At 39.8% G+C, this 20,545-nt stretch overlaps 1 protein-coding gene across 1 annotated transcript in view; it reads left to right on the top strand.

Moving 5' to 3' along the window:
• Positions 1-268: 268 nt before the first annotated feature.
• The window catches only part of LAMB4 (laminin, beta 4), a 108,922-nt gene continuing 88,645 nt past the window's right edge, over positions 269-20,545 (top strand). The window contains exons 1-8 of the mRNA XM_006859276.1: positions 269-302; positions 5,670-5,827; positions 9,283-9,418; positions 13,395-13,468; positions 14,942-15,130; positions 16,280-16,343; positions 16,499-16,713; positions 17,756-17,876. Of these exons, the coding sequence (XP_006859338.1) occupies positions 269-302; positions 5,670-5,827; positions 9,283-9,418; positions 13,395-13,468; positions 14,942-15,130; positions 16,280-16,343; positions 16,499-16,713; positions 17,756-17,876 (991 nt within the window). The remainder of the gene's footprint in view (positions 303-5,669; positions 5,828-9,282; positions 9,419-13,394; positions 13,469-14,941; positions 15,131-16,279; positions 16,344-16,498; positions 16,714-17,755; positions 17,877-20,545) is intronic.

Genomic DNA, 20,545 nt, shown 5'->3' with positions numbered 1-20,545 from the left:
ATAGACATTTGGGACATTATTATTTTTCAAGGACTAGAGTGCTGAAAGTGCTTTGTATTCCTAAAGAATAGGGACTATCGGGCAAATCTGAGGGCTTATACTACTATTTGCAGACATTAATAATTGACTGTACCAGGCACTGACTTTGACCTATTTTTCTTGTTGTTGTTAAGAGTCCTGGTGTGGCACTGTGGATTAATGTACAGAACTACAAGGTTGACTTATCTTAAACTAGAAAAATTGGAATTAATCATTTCCTGACAAAGAAATGCAATTTCAACTGACCCTTTTTTTGCACCTTGGTGAGTATTAGTTGTCAAAATCTATTTTCTGCCTGTGTTGAATTGTATTAAAAACTTGAGCAGAAGTCATTTTAAAGCATATCCAATTATTTTTATTCTATAATTCTATATATATCTGCAAGAGCACTGCTGGGGCAGAGATTAAATGCTAGTTGCTAACCAAAGGTTGGTGGTCCAAACCTACCCATTGCTCTACAGGATAAATAAGTGGCAATCTGTTTCTGCAAATAACAGCCTTGGAAACCTTGTGAGGCAGTCCCACCCTGTCTTATTGGGGTGCTATATGTCTAAATCAGCTTGAAGACAATGGATTTATATGAGCGGTGTGACTATGTCATGCGATTAGAAATCCACTTAGTCATGCTTAGTATCCACACATAAATACTACTAACCTAAACATGGAGGTTCAGATACATCCAGCAGGGTCACGGCAGAAAGGCCTGCAGATCTATTTGCACTACGATTACTGCCAAGACAATTCTATGGGGCAGTTCTACTTAATAACACTTGGGTTTGCCATAAGTGAGAATAGACTCAAAGGCAAAGGAAGTTCAATGGAATGTTATCATCAGTAAATAATCCTGGTAAAATACTTTCAGCTTCTCAACTGACAATATAATGTGTGTGTGTATGTGTATTCAAATAACTCAGCTCTGGTAGCATAGTGGTTACGAGTCAGACTGCTAATCTTACGGTCAGTAGTTCAAAACTGCCAGCAGTTCTGAGGGGAAAGACAAGCCTTTCTGTTCCTGTAAAGATATACGGACTCAGAAACCCTATACAGGGTCTATATTGGTTGGAACCAACTCCACGGCACATAACCACCAATTTGAATGTAGCGATTATCCCAAGGGTCTTAAAAAGATTTTAGAGGCAATGTTTTTTCTTCTAAATAAGTAACAAACAGCTCTAAGTGAAATAGTCTAATTCACCATGCTTCTGCTGTTTTCAATGAGCTGAGAATAATTGGCATTAGTCATAGAAAAGATGTTTTCAACAATAATTTTCTCTAGCAACAGAGGCCCTGCCTTTGGTTACTGAGTGCTAAGTAAATTTCTTGGAATCTTCTCTTCAAAAATGCATTCTCAGTGTTTTCAGGGAAGCAAACTAAGAATCTCTCCTTTGTAATTTTGCCATTCCCCAGCCCTGGAGTCATTTTGCAGCTAGCTTTGCTGGTAAGGGAGGAAAGAAGAAAGGCTTGGATGTGGAGCTACTCATTCTTTCTCTGTTGAAAACTCCCTCCTCTTCAATGTGAGCCACAGACCAGTGGGAGCAGATTCCCTTGGTCCACCTGGGACTATCAGGTTATACTCCACACCCCAGGACTATGAGGCTTACAGCTGACCTCGGTTGGTTAGAGAGTTGTTATGATCTACAGCTACTTGGAATGCTCTGTGGGATTCTACCAGTGCCTGAAATCTGAAGGGAATGCAGGAAGTCACTGCTCTATAGCCACTCTATTGTCTACCTTGTTGTTGTTGTTGCTGTTAAGTGCTGTTGAGTTGGTTCCAACTTGTAGCCCGCTTGTATAGGGTTTCCAAGGAGCGGCTGGTGAGCTTGAGCCACCAACCTTGCAGTCCAGTGCATTAACCCTCAGCACCACACTAGCCCACATTCCAATTGCTCAGAGAGCCCTTCCAGACTAGACACCCCTCTCATGGGAGAACTCTTCAAAACTAAATTAGCTTGACTAGAAATGGCCTTACTGAAATAGAACCTGGATTTCTAAATATGCCGTGGTCTATCCCAAATCTCTTGGGCTGCCCATGGCTATGTAGTCGTGGTTATTAGTTGCCACTGAGTTGGCACCAATTACAACAGACCAAAGCATGTTTCCATGGTCCTGCACCATCTTCATGATGATTGGTTTGGAGTCCATTCTTGTAACCACTATAATCTGAATGCTTCCCAACCTAGAAGGCTCATCTTCCAGCACTCCATCTTTCCGTCAACATTCTATGGTGATCCATAAGAGTTTCATGGGCTGATTTTCAGAAATATGTGACCAAGTCTTTCTACCCAGTCTGTCAGCAGTTCAAACACACCAGTTGCTTGTCAAAAACCCTATACGGCTTCGCTATGAGTCGGAACAAACTCGACAGCAACAACAAAGTATGACAGACTGACAGATGAATGGTGGAAGTCTGAATTACCAACCAGGAAATGCCCAAACTAATTATGAATAGTTTTAAATGCAAGTAATATGTACACACATGTATAGACTTATATTTATAGTAATATCTATATATCTAGATCTAGATCTAGATATATAGATAGATATATATTTATAATGTTGGAGTCTATTTAATAATGGTCAGGCATTTTGACTGAGAGAGTTAAGAACAAAAACCAAAAAGTGCATTGGCCCCATGGGTTTGGGGAGCTGGCTGGAAAGTACGAACCTTATCTGACATGTGTTCTTTGCACAGTTCCTTATCCATAGTAACTAAATGAGTATGACTACATGAATGTATGTGCTTGCCTTCTCTAAAACACTGAAGTGAGCTCCAAAGCATGTGAGACTATCTCACATCTTTTTAAAATGTAATAATAAATTATTAAATTGATGAATCATGAAATCATAATTATTTCTACAAAGTGATCCTTCATTTCATAGAAGAATTTACTCCAAGTTTTCTATAAATGAGCAGATCTCCTAAATGAATTGTTAATGTGATTCTATGTTCGAGCTGTATGTCAGTTTTAAGGGAACACAGTGGTTGCCCAGAGATATGAGCATCTTTATTCTCTGAATCAGTTCCACCCTGTTGCTGTGATAATCTAACAGTTGAAAATTTCTGCCCAGAAGAATTTTGCTGAGTCTATGTTCAGGCATGAAAGTTAGTTCAACTGCTCATGGTTCTAATCACCTGTTGTTGCCAAGTATTCTAAATGCAAAAAAAAAAAAAAAAAATTCATATTCTCATATATAATATTTTATGAATAGTAGTTCAATTTCTCTATATCCTGGAATAGTTCTACTTCTGAAAAGTACATATCTGATTAGAACAAGTTGGGTCAAGTCAAGTTATAAAAACATGCTAAATCTCTAAGCCAACAATTGCAATAAAATGATTCAGGATGAAACTTGTCTACACAAATACATCACTAAGGAGAATCTTACTTAATCCACATGGAACATCAGCAAAATAGTCAAAGGAGGAATATTATTACCCAAATTTATTTTATCCTCAACATCCTTTTTTTAAAAAAAATGTTTCCTGGGATAAAAATATAATAAAAATTTGCCATTTTAAGTGTACAATTCGTTTACCATACTCTACAACCATTACTATTATCTGTTTCCAAGCTTTTCATCAACCCAAACAGGAATCCAATGTGCTTTTAGAAATAATTCTCCATTTCCACTTCCCCACAGCCTCCTATCCACTAACTTTTGCCTCTATACATTTGTATATTCTGGATATTGGATATCTGTTGCTATAGTTACTAGGTGCCATCAACTTGGTTCCAACACATAGTGACTTTATGCACAACAGAATAAACACTGCATGGTCCGGCACCATCCTCAAAATTGTTGTTACATTTGAGCCATTGCTGCTACCACTGTGCCAATCCACCTCATTGAGGGTCTTCCTCTTTTTTGTTGACACTCAACTTTACCAAGCATGGTGTCCTTTGCCAAGGACTGGTCCCAACTAATTGTTGTTGTTGTTGTTAGGTGTCATCGATTCAGTATCGACCCATAGTGACCTTATGCACAGTAGAATGAAACACTGCCCGATCCTGGGCCAACCTCACTACTGTTGCCACAGAGTCCATCGATGCTGTCACTTGACCAATCCATCTCGTTGGGGGTCTTCTTTTTTTCTTTCACCCTCCACCTTACCAAACATGATATCTTTCTCCAGCGACTGGTTCCTCCTGACAATATGTCCAAATTATGAGAGACAAAGTTTGGCCATCTTGGAGCACTCTGGCTGCACTTCCTCCAAAATGGATCTGTTGGTTCTTTTGGCAGCCCATGGCACTTTCAGTATTCTCCTCCAACACCATAACTCAAAGGCATCAATTCTTCTATGGTCTTCCTTATTCACTGTCCAGCTTTTGCATGCATATGAGGTTAAGTCTGAGAGACAAAGTCTTGCCATCCTGATTTCTAAGAAGTGTTCTGGTTGTACTTCTTTCACCGTTTATTTGTTCTTCTGGCAGTCCATAGTACTTTTGAAGTTCTTTTCCGACTCCATTACTCAAATGCATCAATTCTTATTCCATCTTCCTTACTCATTGTCTAGCTTTCACATGCATATGAAGCAATTCAAAATACCATGGCTTGGGTCTGGTGCACTTTAGTCCTCAAACTGGTATCTTTGCTCTTGAACATGAGGTTTTGTGTAGCAGATTTGGCTGCTGCTTCCATGAGTATTAATCGTGGATCTAAGCAAAATAAAGTCTCTGGCAACTTCAATCTTTTCTCCATTTATCATGATTTTATTTATTAGTACAGTTGTAAGGATTTTTGTTTTCTTTACACTGAGATGCAATCCATACTGAAGGCTGTGCTCTTTGATCTTCATCAGTAAGGAATTTAATTCTCTTCACTTTCAGTAAGCAAAGTTGTAATAACAGCATATCTCAGGTTGTTAATGAGTCTTCCTCCAATCCTGATGCCACGTTCTTCATAAAATCCAGTTTCTTAGATTATTTACTCAGCATACAGATGCACTAAGTATGATGAAAGGATACAACCCTGGAGCACACCTGTCCTGATTTTAAACCATTCAGTATCCTTTTGCTCTGTTCTATTGGTCTACGTACAGTTTCCTCATGATCACAATGAAATGTTCTGGAATACCCATTCTTATCTGTGTTATCCATAGTTTTTCATGATCTACACAGAGTTTGAAAATCTTTGCATTGTCAATAAAACACAAGTAAACATCTTGCTGAAATTCTCTGCTCTTAGCTCATAACCATCTGACATCAGCAATGATACCCCTAGTTCCATGTCCTCGTCTGAATCTGGCTGTTGTCTATTGATTTTCTGGCACTTGTCTGTTGATACACTGCTGCAACTGTCTGAATTATCTTCAGAAATATTTTACTTGCATGCCATATTATTGGTTGATTATATTGTTCTATGATTTCTGCATTCTGTAGGGTCCCCTTTCTTTGGAATGGGCACAAATATGGATTGCTTCCAACCAGGTGGGTATGAACCACTGAACTTTCAGTTAGCAGCCCAATTCTTAACACACGGAACCACCAGAGATCCTTAATAAACAATAAAACTGATATTAGAAATAAGTATACTGTTAGCTTTCTGACTTAACTAGGTGCTTTTTCAGGCCTTGTGCCTCCTTAGGCAACTGTACCATGTAATTAACTGTTTGCTTTGTGTTCAAGTGTTGCTCAGTTACTCAAAAGCTCAAGATGAATGCAACAGAGGTGCCTGTCATCCCACAACTGGTAACCTCCTAGTGGGCCGTGGTTCTCAGCTAACAGCTTCTTCCACCTGCGGGCTGAGAGGAACCCAGAAATACTGCATCCTCAGCTACCTGGAGGTGGGTTGGTCTTTTGGTTACTTGCTGGGATGTTGTTTAATAGGTGATGTCTCTTTTTTCTAAGCATATCTGGGCAACTCAGTCAACTCAAAAGAAGGAGACAATACTCCTTCCTAAAGAAAAGAGACACATTCAAAGTCTAGGAAAATATGAGTAATCAGTAAATAAGGGAGATCTGCCTAATTTATAATCCTTATTATAAATTAGAGTTAGACAGAAAAGTGTTTGGGTTCAGTCTTTGACTGTAAATTACTATACAGTCTACTGGTCTACTTAGCTGTCTTACTGACTCTTATAACAAAAAAGTTCATCCCAATCCCTGTCAAATTGATTCTAGTCTATGGGACAGAGCATAACTGACCCATAGGGCTTCCAAGGCTGCAAACCTTTGTAACAACACACTGCCACATCTGTCTGCCACATCTGTCTCTTGCAGAGCAGGTGGTGTCTTGGAACTGCCTACCCTTCAGTTAACAGCCAAACATTTAACCCCTGCAACACCAGGACTCCTATACCAAACCTGTTGATTTTGACTCATAGTGACGTTGTATAGGGTTTCCAAGACTGTGGATCTTTATGGGAACAAGACAGTCTCATCTTTCTACCACAGAGAAGCTGGTGGGTTTGAACTGGTGACCTTGTGGTCAGCAGCCCAGTGATTATTCTACAGCACCTTAGTGACTCCCATGATGAAGACTGAAGATTCTTCGGGGCCTCAAGCCCATTATTCTGAACATGAGTTCTCACTGTTCTGCCTTAGAGAATGAGGGGTGCATAACTTTGAATTCCTTGCCCACCAGCCCCATAATACCACTTGAAGACTGCATTTTCTAAAAATCAGAAATTCCCAATGTGAACATATTTTGGCATCACTAACCTTTTTTTCTTAAAGAACAATTCATTAAATGGACCAATAGCTTTGTAGTTTGTTTTTTGACGTGTGTGTGTGTGACACAGGAGCAGACCAGGCATCTGAGGTCATCTGAGTGTCCTACCTGCTGCAAAGCTTGTGGTAATCATGTCAACCAGTTAAATGAGAGGATGTGCAGGAAGGAAGTTGGACATAAGCCTAATGTGAGGGCCCAGACTCTTCCATAAATTGTTCATTTAAGGCAATTCCTTTAGGTCTCTGGGAAATGCTTTGCTATCCTGATTGGTTCCCAGGAATGAATGATGATTATAAATAAGTGGAGACAATACTGGGAAGTACCTGTGTAAGAAAGCAAACTCTCTACATGTACTAGGAAATTACAGAGAGGACTTTTGCTCAATTCAAGGCCTGGTAGACCAGATGGCCCTTCGGGTGGCTTTACTAAACCCAGGTCTGGACAAGGAAGTAGTTCTTAACTCTAATTTCAGAAAGTTCCCACCAGCAGCATTATCTATCTAGCTCTTCAACCACTGGTTATCACAAGCCAGCATACTCTGACAATAATTAGAAACTGCTGTTTCTAGTTTTCAAATTTATACCCAAAACCAAAAGCAAATAAAACCATAGAGACTTAATTTTGTCTAAAGTAAATCATACATTTTAGGGCTGGGGGAAAAACAACAACACTCAAAATATTGCCAGGTTCACAAAATGTTATAGTTGGGGCCACAAATACTAGATAAACATTTGTGGGGGGATGATTTTTTTTCCACCTGTTACCTAACAAAGAGTTACCAAGCAAAGCATTTTCTTCAGAAGCTTCAAGTTAACATTACTCATAGTGTTAACCAAGTCTGGACTCCCACATCTAGTTATTATGACTAAGAATCTTTTCTAGGCAGTCTCAACAAGACTATACTTCTAAAATGTTTATAGAAAAAATGGCCAACAAGTCTTGAAGTTAGATAAACACTTTCTCAATATTTCCCATAGTATTACTAGAAATACTTTAGTCTTGCTGCTCTTTTAGGACAGATCTGAGGCAAGCTTACCCATATGCAGAATTGATCTAGCTTCTATTGCTCCTTAATTTCCAGGAGGAACTTTGGTTTTCTTCAAATGAAAGATCATGGAGGCCAGTGATTCTAAAATGAACACTGTAAATATCTGACTAGCTGGTTTACTTAAACAGATTCTACTTGCTGAAATAATCATTAAATTATCATGTACTCTTTTAACAGATTTTGTTGATCTTCTACTATGTATCGCACACTACTCTGAGTAATGGGGATATTGTAACAAACAAAACAAAACGCTTGTCCTCATCCAGTTTAAATTCTAATGATGGAGACAGGCAAAAAAACAATACCTGTACAATACTTGCTTAGTCTCAAGTAGGGATAAGGGATAGAGAATTACAGAGGTCATGGGGTGGGGAAGGGATAATGTTTTAGGTAGGGTGATCAAGGAATAGCTCTCTGAGAAGATGGCATTTAAACAGAGACCTAAAACAAGGGAAGGAGCAGGAGGTGAAAACACGTAGATTTAAGAATCGCATGTGCCAAGGCCCTAAAGTAAGAGGGCTCTTGGTATGCTAGAACAACAGTTAGGAGCAAGTGTAGGTAGAGCCAAGAGGGTGAGGGGAAGACAGGTAGAGGAAAGGCAGAGAGGTAGCTCAGGTGAGATCAGGGAGCACTTTGTAAGTCAAAGGCAGACATACAATCAAATGACATTCACTGGTATGTACCAGCACAGCATGCCACTGTAGGCCTTTTCCAGCACAGAGAATTATAATAAATAGCTCCTGCATCCTGGGAGCTTTGCAAAAAGCTTTTTCAGAGTCCTGAAAGTATTAGCCAAAACAATTATGCAGCTCCTGGGCAGACCTTTGGAAATCTTTGGAAAGCTAATTAAAAGTTTTAAGTATAGTCACAAATGTATTCATTCAATTCAGCAAACTCAAAAGTCAGGTTTTTGCAACCTTTGAAAAATCCATCGTAGGCAAAACCATTTCCAAGACCTTCTAGCCAGTGGTGGACCTCTCTGTTGTGAATTTGATGAAAATCTTTGACAAAACCCATAGGTGTGATCTAAAGGTTTAGGAGGATTTTCTGCCAAATGCTTTGTTTATAAAATCTAGAATAGAAAAGTTGATGGCTGAAGATAACTTACAGCCATTTAAAAAATTAATTTCCTGCCAAATATTCCTTTTTTTTTTTTTAACTTAAGGAAGTAATTTGAACTCAAAAATAAATCCTAATGATTTAAATTAAATGATTTAAAATAATTTCCACATCACCTGTCGCTGATAGGAGAAACAAATTAGTTCCACAAAAATTCACACTTGGACCCTAAATGTATAAAAATTTTAAATGTGTAAGGCATATTTAAATTTAGATTGTTTTTGTATTTAAGCACCTATTGATGGGAAATAAGCAGTGTCTTGTTATTTCCTCTGGATATTTATTTTTATTTTTAGCAAGATTGAAAGACAAATATAGTAAGCACAGCTTGTTTTTAAATTGAGATTAACAATAAGCAATTACAATCCTTTATTTTTAATTTTAATGATGATGTTTTCCAGAAGGAACAAAAATGCTTTGTCTGTGACTCCAGATTTCCATATGATCGGTACACCCAACCCAACAGCCACACCATTGAAAATGTCATTACCAGTTTTGAGCCAGAACGAGAAAAGAAATGGTGGCAATCTGAAAACGGTATGATAAATATCCTTTCCAAGTTTTAATTTCTTCATAATCTATTTAATCAAACATCTTTCTCTCTGCGTGGTTTTAAATAATGCCACAGCAAGAAGTTATACTGAAATGGAACAGTGTTCACCAAGAATGTAGAGTCCCATTCAAGAACAAAAGCTATTTTTCATTTTTAAAGTGAATATTTCCATTTAGAGAAATCAAAGTGTATTTTGTGCCCATAACTCACAATGCACCCTGTTCTCATGTGGAAGGAGAAAATGTCTGTACATCCTTTTGTTGTTCTTTGTACAAAATAAGGACATTTATGAGATGTTGGTTGTTGTTGACGTTACGTGCTGTCGAGTCGGTTCCAACTCATAGTGATCCTTTATAGGGTTCCCAAGGAGCTATTGGTGAGCTTGAGCTGCCGACTTTGCTATTCAAACTGACCTTTGCAGTCCAGCGCATTGTCCTGCAGCACCACATATAAAACACACTGATGCAACTGAATGAACAACTCCGGGGAACAACTGAGAGTAAGCACATGTGTGTTTTCCTTCTGCATCACATACACACAAACTAAAGCCAAAACCATTTCCATCAAGTTGAACCCGACTGGTAGCAAGCCCATAGAACAGAGTAGAACTGCCCCATAGGGTTTCCTAGTCTGTTATCTTCACCAAGTGAAAGGTTACATCGTTCTCTCTTTGAGCCCCTGGTTGGTACGAACCACAGAACTTTAAGTTAGCAACAGAGCACTTAGCCACTGCACTACCAGTGTTTCTTCCAACACATTGTTGTTGTTGTTAAGTGCCGTCGAGTCAGTTCCGACCCATAACGAACCTATATAGGGTTTCTGAGGAGCAACTGGTGAGCTTGAACCGCAGACGTTGATGTTCAAACTGACTTTGCAGTCCAGTGCATTAAAACACAGTACCACACCAGGAAGTACAAGAGGGAAAAAATGAATTACCTGCCTCTTGTTGTAAGCCAAATATTTTAAAAGAAAAAATTGAATTGAAAGGGTAGTTGGCTACTGACGGAGATTCTTCCCTCTCTTGAATATATTCCCTTCCCTATTCATGAAAACTCATCATGAAAATCCTATACAGGGTGGCTATGAGTCGGAACCGACTCGGCGACACTTAACAACAATTCATGAAAGGCTGTAATACTGTACCCCATAATGGCATGCATCTGTGTTTCCTATCCCCTTACTCTTTAAGTGTGGACTAGATCAGGGATTCCTCATGTACCACTCCTAGCATTGGATTCCATGTGCCTTCATGTCCACTCAAGTCAAACTCTCCAATGGAGGTTAGCTCAGTCATAACGGCCCCTCTTCAATACTGATGTGGCACCTTTCCACCCATTGTTGGTGAGTTGATTCTGACTCACAGGGATCTTGTAGAACAGAATAGAACCATTCCACAGGGTTTCCAAAGCTGTAATATTTGTGGAAGCAAATGGCCGCATTTTTCTCTTACAGAGTGACTGGTGAGTTCGAACCACCAACATTTCTGTTAGCAGCATTCAACCACTGTATCACCAGAGCTCCTGAGACTCTTCCAGTTTTCCTTAAACTCCTACCACTCACCACATCTCCATATGTTATACTTTTGGCTGCAATCACCTATTGTCTTCATACATCTAAACATAATTCCCTTAGGAATTCCTAAACCAGTGGAGAAGAGTACAGGAATAGTCATACTGCATAAGATAACTTAAGGCAAGGATAATATAAGACTTTTTTTCTATGTTACCTGTTTGATAAATGAGTGATCAGTGTCTACTACATGCTGGTTCATTTTGGTAATATGCACAACCAAATATACATCCATTCACAATTTCTATATGAACAGACCAGCAATACTAATGGTATTCTTCACATTGTGTTCTCACTCTTTCTACCCATATTGTTTCCTCTTCTTTCATTTAGGATTTTTGACCTTTAAAGTCTTATCTATGATATTGATAAATTGTTAGCTTAAGCTTTAAGTGTTAGTTCATTCTGGATCCTAATTAAGAATCTCTAATTGTAGTCTCCTTAATGAACACATAGTGGGTTTTACTACACCAATCTTCATTGATGAACAGCACCAATTTTTGTTCAATAGTTGTTTTAAAAACATGCCTAGCATTTATTTGTTCCTTGTCTCCTCAGGAAACAAATGTCTCCAAAATGTCTATCAGAGCCAAATAAGCCAATTACATAGAATAAGGGTTCTAAATCAGGATCTTCAGAGAGAGGAAAGGAGACTTTTTTGGAAAGGATTAGGAGTTCTTTCCAGACCTGGAACATGGTGGACCTCCCAGTAACAAGTCCTTCCCCAAGCTGGCTTGGCCTGAAGCTCTAAGCGGCATTCCAATTTACTGCAGCCCAGCCACTGTGCTGTAGAGCTGCTCTGTACAATGTGGGAACCACTAGGAGTCCTGGTGTGGTGTTGTAGGATAAGCACTGGACCACAAGGTCAATTTGGACCGTAAAGTTGGAGGTTTAAATCCACCAGTCACTCCTCAGAAACCCCATACAGGGTCACTATGAGTCTAAACCGACTTCACTGCACTTACAACAACAACAAGAAGCCACACCAGACTATTGAGCACTTGAAATGTGGCTAATCTAAATTGACAAGTGCTGAAAGTATTAAAATGTCCCAGATATTCTAAACCTTACTCTGTGAGAAAGATTCTAAGCCTTTCTTGTCTTCTTACTAACCTTTTGCTTTTTTCCCTGTACGTTGTTCTTAATGTCATCCCACAACTTTTCTGGTCTTTGATCTTTAGTGTCTAATAAGTCAAATCTGTTCTTCAGATGATCTCTAAATTCAGGTGGGATATGCTTAAGGTCACATTTTGACTCTTGTGGACTGGCTTAAATTTTCTTCAACTTCATCCTGAATGTGCACATGAGCAATTGATGGTCTGTTCCACAGTCTGCCCATGGCCTTGTTTTAGCTGGTGATATGGAGCTTTTCCACCGTCCTTTTCCACAGATGTAAAACAACTCGATTTCTGTATATTCCATCTGGTGAGGTCCATATGTATAGTAGTCGTTTATATTGTTAAAAGAGGTGTTTCCAATGAAGAAGTCATTGGTCTTGCAAAATTCTATCATGTGGTCTCCAGCTTCATTTCTATCACCAAGGCTATATTTTTAAACTATTGATCCTTCTTCTTTGTTTCCAATCTTTGCATTCCAATCACCAGTAATTACCAATACATCTTGATTGCATGTTTGATCAATTTCAGACTGAAGAAGTTGGTAGAATTCTTCAAATTCATCATCATTGGCTTTAGTGGTTGGTGAATAAATTTGAGTAACAGTGGTGGTAACTGATCTTCCTTGTAGGCATCTGGATATTAGCCTATCACAGACAGTGTTAACAACTACTAGGAAATATGTAGTCACATATGTGACTCACTCTAGTTCTGTTAGACAGTGTTGCTCTAAAGAGGGCTGACCCTCCTCGCCCACGCTACAGATGGATCAGAGTTAACTAGTTGAGGTCACAGTCCTGAGCAACACACATAGAGGAACTCACAGATTCCTACTCCAAGAGGGAAATTCCAAGTTGTGTTTTATGCCAAGAGACAATAACACTCCAGTTTGAATGACTGTTATTAGTTGTTGAAAGAGAAGGATACACTAGATTTATCATGCTAAGGCTTTATAGCTCATGTTCACGTATTGTTAAAACTTGCATACAAGGAAATTGAGTCCTCTTTTTCCATTTTTGGGAAATGTTGTGGCACTACCTGGTGGTATGTAGTGCTGCCACACAGTGGCTGTGTATGTTACCACAAAAAGATGGATGTGGGCACCATCAGGAGAAATCCTGTCTTGCTCTTATATAGCTCTCCTGGGCACATAGTGGTCAACAAATTGGGAAACAGTGATGAGATTTTATCTCATGCAAGCAACAGTGAGGAGTTAACATGATAAATAGGGGTCTCTCAAAATCACTGATTTTGTTCTTTTTGGATTTTTCTTTAGGTCTTGATCGTGTCAGCATAAGACTGGATCTAGAGGCATTATTTCAGTTCAGTCATCTTATAATGACCTTTAAGGTACTGATGTACAGGCCTGCAGCCCCTTTATCATTTATAAAAGGTTCTCTATTTAGCTGGTGTTACACTTCCTCTCTTCCCTGCAGAAGCAAACAAACAGACAAACTATAAATCCAGGTTGAGCATTATCATTTGGGTTTTTGTTCTTAGATAAAAAATCAATAAAACTAAGTATTAATCTAAGAGCGAAACAAAATGAAAAATACCTTCGAAGAGTAGAAGATGCAGCTAAAGGAAAACTTCAAACACTAATGTAATAGGAACCACAAGACAAAAAGAGGGCAGGAAATAGAAAATATTTAGGAAACTATAGAAAGATTATGGTCAAGAGAAGAAAAATTGAGAGGTCTTTATTAATGCCAGAGAAAATCACTGTGTTATTCTCTAATTGGACTCATTTTGATGTCAGGCTGGTTCTATATTTTGGTAATGAAGAATAAATATAAAATGTTAAATGAAGAAACATGAGTCTTTGCCCTGAGCTCACAGTCAAGTAAAGGGTTGCTGTGGTTAAGTGTCATGGAGTTGGTTCCAACTCATAGCAACCCTGTATACGTTATCTGAGAATCAGCTGGTAGGTTTGAACTGCTGAACTTGTGCTTTACAGTCCATTGCTTATATGTTGTTGTTGCTAACTGCCGTCAAGTCAGTTCTGACCCATAGCAACCCTGTATAGGGCTTCTGAGGAGTGACTGGTGAGTTTGAATTGCCAAACTTGCAGATCAAACCAACTTGCAGTCCAGTGCATTAACCCAGAGCACCACACCAGGACTCCACAAACATATAAATAGGACATTTTAATACAAGTGGTAAGTGCAGAAATAGAGATATAATTAGAATGCTAAGGACATTCTTCATTGAAGACACTGCATTGGTTACTGAGACTCAGAGTAAACTTTGTGGTTGGGTTTTGATTTGAGTTTTGCTTGGGTTTGGTGTTGAGTTTGTCAGAGGAACATTATAGGCAAAGAAGAAAACAAAAACACAAGTTATAATGGCTGCTACTGAGTCAATCCCAACTCACTGACACGCCATGCACATCAATATGCTATAGGGTTTCCAACGGCCAATTTTTCAGAAGTAGATTGATAGGTCTTTCTTCCAAGGTGCCACTGTAGGACTCCAACTTCCACCTTTAGGTTAGCAGATGGGCTCATTAATTGTTTACACAACCCAAGGACTCCAGGAAAGAGAACCACCTACAAATTACTATAAAATGTTAATTATATTTATTCTTTTATTTATATGCCATCTTCCTTCCTATCATTCTTTAATTAATAATTCACAGACCATAAATATTTTTAAGTGGAATTTGATTGAGGATAAAGTCTGTGTTCATAAATACTTATTTGTAGAGTTTTCAGTGTATTTACTGCATAATATATTTATTTAAAAAAACAAAGTCTGAAAAATCTGAAGGGTAATACAATCTGCCTTTGTAGAGCATTACAAGTTGAACTCATTTGTTCATAGACTTTTCGGCCTGCTGCAATGTTAGTTGAACGTTCCACAGACCACGGACACACCTGGAAAGTTCTAAGATATTTTGCAAGAGACTGTGCTACTTCCTTTCCCAACAGCACATCTGGCCAAGCCCAGGAAGTGGGAGATCTTGTTTGTGACTCCAAATATTCAGACATCGAACCGTCAACTGGTGGTGAGGTAACATTTCCTTCCATGGATTTCTTTTACTTACATGAAACTTTTTTTTTTAATCTGGTTAATTTTTATTTTTAAAATTTTTGGTAGTGTTTACTTAATGTAACTTGAGCTGTTCGTTTTTTTGGAAAAAAGAGAATGTTGTTATTGCTGTTGTTAAGTGCCATCAAGTCAGTTCCAACTCACAGCAACCTTGTATATGATTTCCGAGGAGCAGCTGGTGGATTTGAACCACCAGCCTTGTGGTTCAAATCGACCTTGTGGTCCAGGACTTTATCCTATAGGGCCAGAAGTATCTAAATGTGCTATTGAAATAAACATTGAGATGGTTCCAGAATTCATCACAAACACAGATAAATATCAATTACATTATAGAAAGTAATCCTACACAAGAGTGCCCAGCTGAAAGTGAGTGGGGGCTGAAATTCAGCCTGTGCCCCACTTGTAAGTCTGGGCAGCCTGGCACACAGTTCCTGTTCTAAACCTTGGGAAAGAGCCACAAAGGCTAGCACTACTCCTGGATTCGTTGTCTCATCTCTGTGGCCACTACTCAGACAGACTCTTGCCAGAAATGTCCTTCTAAGCAGAGCTGGTGACCAGCAGAGGGTTGGAGTAAGAGTAGGATTATTGTTGTTGTGTGCCATTGAGTCGGTTCCGACCCATAGTGACCCTGTATAGGGTTCAAGCTAGTGAGCTTGAACCACCAATCTTGTGGTTCAATTCGACTTTGAAGTCCAGTGCATTACCGGACAGCGCCACACCAGGAGTGTGGGCTACTGTTTCCTCAGGTGAAGCACAAGAGTGAGAGGCAGAAGACAGCTCCAGAATTCCCTGGCAGATCCAATGTGACAATGGCTTGCTGGAATGCCATCGTCCATTTTCCATCTGAACTCAGCTCAAGAGCTCTTTCCACCAGTGGTATCACCATTTCTGTCTCTATAGGCCAGTTGTTCATATAACATTTAATAACCTTCATTCATTTTCATTCTTGATATTATTGTTTGTGTTACCCAAATGATAACCTGTATCCTACACCAACTGGAATGCAATGGTTTAGTCTTCTTATCAAGTTAAGTTCTCTTCTTTAGAACCATATTTGATAATTATGTTTTTGGGCAGAATACTATGAATTTACCTACATTTGTTTTACAGGTTGTTTTAAAGGTTTTGGATCCCAGTTTTGAAATAGAAAACCCTTACAGTCCTTACATCCAGGGTATGAATTGCTTTCTATATTTTACATCAGCTCCTTTTTTTAAATTTCCAAGTACAAATATGTATTCCTTAATATCATATCCCTGTAGTATATTAAAGGGATACCAAAGAAGGCTTCCTTGAATGGATGCAAATTCATTGCTTTACTTTCTCTAGACCTTGTGACACTAACAAACCTGAGGATAAACTTTACCAAACTCCATACCCTTGGGGATACTTTGCTTGGAAGGAGGCAAAATGAGTCCCTTGAGAAATACTACTATGCTTTGTATGAGATGGTTGTTCGGGGAAGCTGTTTTTGCAATGGCCATGCCAGTGAATGTGTCCCAGTGCAGAAGGTGCGGGGAGATGTTTTCAGCCCTCCTGGAATGGTGAGTTATGAATCCAAAAGAAGAGTTGGCATTGCTGCCTGACCTTCACTATCCTCATGCTGAGTGTGGATTAGAAAGGGCAGCTTTGTGTTTGGACACATAGTATTCAACATCCTGACAGGCCACCTAGGGAAACTTCTGATTCTCTAGACAGAGGTTCCCATGGATTCTGCCACATACAGGGCATCCAGCAAGGACTATGGGTAAGCAGGATTTGTGGCTTTATCAGTCTTTCTCTTGTTTTCGGTTTGTCTTGTAGGGAATGGAGATTTGATGGAGAGGAACTGTAATTCCACATTCATTCTCTCACCAAAAAATTGGTTGAAGACCTATTGTGTGTGTGTAAGCTCCTGTACTCTATAGTAACATGCTTCAACAATGTCTGATAATCAGGGAAATAGCCAATCTAAGCAACATGATTACACTGCATCTTCTGTATCTTCTCACTGCAGAGATCTCTTGTTCTTGAGGCTAATAGTAAGTGATTGATAGAATAACTGTATTTCTATGCAGAGCCCTAGAGAGTGTGGCTACTAATGCTTTCAAACTGTTCATTAATCCTAATCATTCAAGACTTGATATTAAGACTCCTGTACCTTCACAGTCAACTTCTTCTAGATCTCACTGGAAATAGTTTCTTCCTTTCAAAAAATGCCCACTTTCGTGGAAACCCGAAAGTATTGCACACCTATCTCCAAATTCTTTCTTTTTTCTAGCTTCCTGTTCTCCCTTATGTTTCCAAGTTCTAAACACACACTTCTTTCCCTATTCCATCTCTCCTTTAGTGAGTCTGCATGTTCTGTCCTGAGCCTAGAATTCAGAAAAGACACACACAACCAAAGTGTATTGTAAATGTTCACTGAACACATTAAGTTTTTAAAAATGTGAAAGGTAGTTAAGCCAATCATAAAAGTAGTCAAGGTTGGTATTGTAATTAACATGTGGGAAGCAGGCCCCATGTCTCGCAGGTCATTTTCCACTCCTCAAAGTCCTCCAAGATGAGCCCTCTTTTACCTCTTGGTTTACTTATCACCCAACGCAGGTTCACGGTCAGTGTGTCTGCCGGCACAATACGGATGGCCCGAACTGTGAGAGATGCAAAGACTTCTTCCACGATGTTCCTTGGAGGCCAGCTGAAGGCACCCAGGACAGCACTTGCAGGCGTAGGTGACGACGAGTTCTCAGCACAGGCTGGGGGTGCTCAATGTTTCCTTATTTCGGAGAACATCTACTTCATGTCTGTGGACTGCATGCAACAAAACGGGTGCACCTGTGACTCCCACTTCCAATTGTGTGACATCCAAATATCTTTCATTGGAATCCTGGTGTGGTGCTGTAGGATCAGCACTGTACTGCTAACCACTAGGTCAGTGGTTCAAATCTACCAGCTGCTCCTTGGAAACCCTATGCAGGCTTACTATAAATCAGAATCAACTTTTAATTAAGGTCTCTGAGAAGCACAAATGTTTTATTCTTGACTGTTAAGCTCAAGGTTGGTGGTTCAAACCTACCCACAATACTGTGGAAGCAAAAATCTGGCAATCTGCTTCTAGGACTTTGTTAAGATTGAAAATACCAAAAGGCAAACCTGTTACCATTGAGTCCATTCCATTCACAATGATGCTGTGATTCACAGGACCGAAAAGAACTGGCCCCGTGGGGTCTCCAAACTACCATCTTTATGAAAGCAGGCTGTCGCATCTCTTCCCACAGAGCCATTGATGAGTTTGAACTGTCAACCTTAAGCTGAGTGCTTAGCCACTGTACCACCAGGGTGTCTCCTGTTAATATTGTTGTTGTTGTTAAGTGCCGTCAAGTTGGTTCTGACTCATAGAAGCCCTGTATACAGTTTCCAAGGAATGGCTGGTGAGTTTGAACCACCGACCTTGCAATTCAAACCAACCTTGCGGTCCAGTGCATTATCCTACAGCACAACACCAGGACTTCCCTGTTACAACTGTTGTTGTTGTGGTTGTAAAGTATCATGGGGTCGGTTCCAACTCATCATGACCCTGCATAGGTTTCCAAGGCTCTAAATCTTTATGGGCGCAGAAAGCCTCATCTTTCTCCTGCAGAATGGCTGGTCATTTCGACCTGCTGACCTTGAGGTTAGCAGCCCGATTCGTAAGCACTACACTACCAGAGCTCCTCCTGTTAAGATTACAGCCAAGAAAACCCTAAGGAGCAGTTCTACTCGTTACACAGATTGTCCAAAGTCCGAATTGATGACAACTATTACACATGAGAATCAAAAACGTTTCAAACCCTTAGATGAAAAACTAACTGAAAAATGCAACAATATGCAGAACGAGGCTAACATTTTCAGAGGAGGGGCACAGTTTTGTAATGATTGTATCAGCAGGGACGGTGCGACTCCGGGAATTTTGAGAATATAAAATTTAGTACCCTGATCCCTGCTATTTTTATGAATAACCGTGCATCCTGTGAACCTGGCCTCAAAACTTATTTATCAGATAATAAGAACAACATGAGGTGTATGATTTAGTTTGACATGTTGTTATATTTTTTATGAAATATTTACGCTAATTAGGATGTTTTGTTTTATTGTGTTTTTAGTAATGTCTTTGATGCTTCCAAATTTTGATGAACTACCAAGCAAATTTGTCATCCAGCTTCTTTTCCCAGATTTGGGAAAAATAAGTTCTAAATGGGTAAAAGGTCACTAGAAGTACACTTACCAGAAAACAGCAACAAAATCCCATCCATGATTTTCAAGGCTGTAAATCACAGTATACAAGTGACTCTAGACTGTTGGCAGGGAAAAACCCAACAAGACGAACCAAGTTACCCAAACAGACTGTATTTCCCTCCTTTTCCTGCTGAGCTCAGATGGCAGGAAAAGATGTGCAGCCTTCTCCCAGCCCTCCTGCCCTGTGATGCAGAGACAGGCCAGGGCTCAGGCGTGGGCAACAGGTCCAGGGTCCCTCCTATGTAGATGGAGGTGACTCAGAATGATGCTTTCCCAGTGCTTTGCCGGCTCTCATATCTTTTCTGAGGATCCCAGCTGTTATAGCTTGAACTCTGTCCCCCCTAAAATATATGTTGGAATCCTAACCCCTATACCTGTAATGCCATTCTGGTTTTGGAGATCGGGCTTCTTTGTTATGTTTATTCGATCATACCTGAGTAGAGTGGGCTCTCTGAGGGATAAAAAGACTAGACACAAGAAGTAAGCATGGGGGTAGGGGTGGGAGGGTAAATGCCCTGTGAAGTTTGCCAAGAAATTGCAGAATTGGAGGGTTGTTGTTGTTAAGTGCCTGCGAGTCAGTTCTGATTCATAGAGACCCCGTGTAGGGTTTCCTCAGATTAGCAGTCCAGTGCTGACCCTACAGCACCACACCAGGAGCCCTGAACTGGACAGTAGGGTTGTTGTTGTTGTTAAGTGTCATCAAGTCAGTTCCTACTCCTAGTGACCCTGTGTAGGGGTTTCCAAGGTTGACCTTGTGGTTCGAACTAACCTTGCAGTCCAGAGTTTTGCCCCACACGCTACATCAGGAAGGTAAAGAAATCTAAAGCAACAAACCAGCAGAGAGAGAGCATTTCCTTAAAGTCAATACCCCGGATGTGGACCCCTAGCCTTCTGAACTGTGAGAAAATATATTTCTATTCTTTAAAGTGGTGTGACGCTCCCCAGAAACACTATACAGGGTAGCTCTGGATCAGAAGGACTCAGGGGCACTTAAAACACCATCTGTGAATGAAGACACTGCTTCACAGGAAATGTGATGTAAACTAATTCAGAGGACTTCTAGATTACCCACGTGACACAGGCAGCTGGGTGGCACAATGGTTTATGATTGGCTGGAACCCA

This window comes from Chrysochloris asiatica, unplaced genomic scaffold (genome assembly GCF_000296735.1).
Source record: "Chrysochloris asiatica unplaced genomic scaffold, ChrAsi1.0 scaffold00032, whole genome shotgun sequence".
NCBI classification, from domain to species: Eukaryota; Metazoa; Chordata; class Mammalia; order Afrosoricida; family Chrysochloridae; genus Chrysochloris; species Chrysochloris asiatica.
The sequence above is the reverse complement of the archived record's forward strand: the minus strand, read 5'-3'. Positions and strand labels throughout refer to the sequence as shown.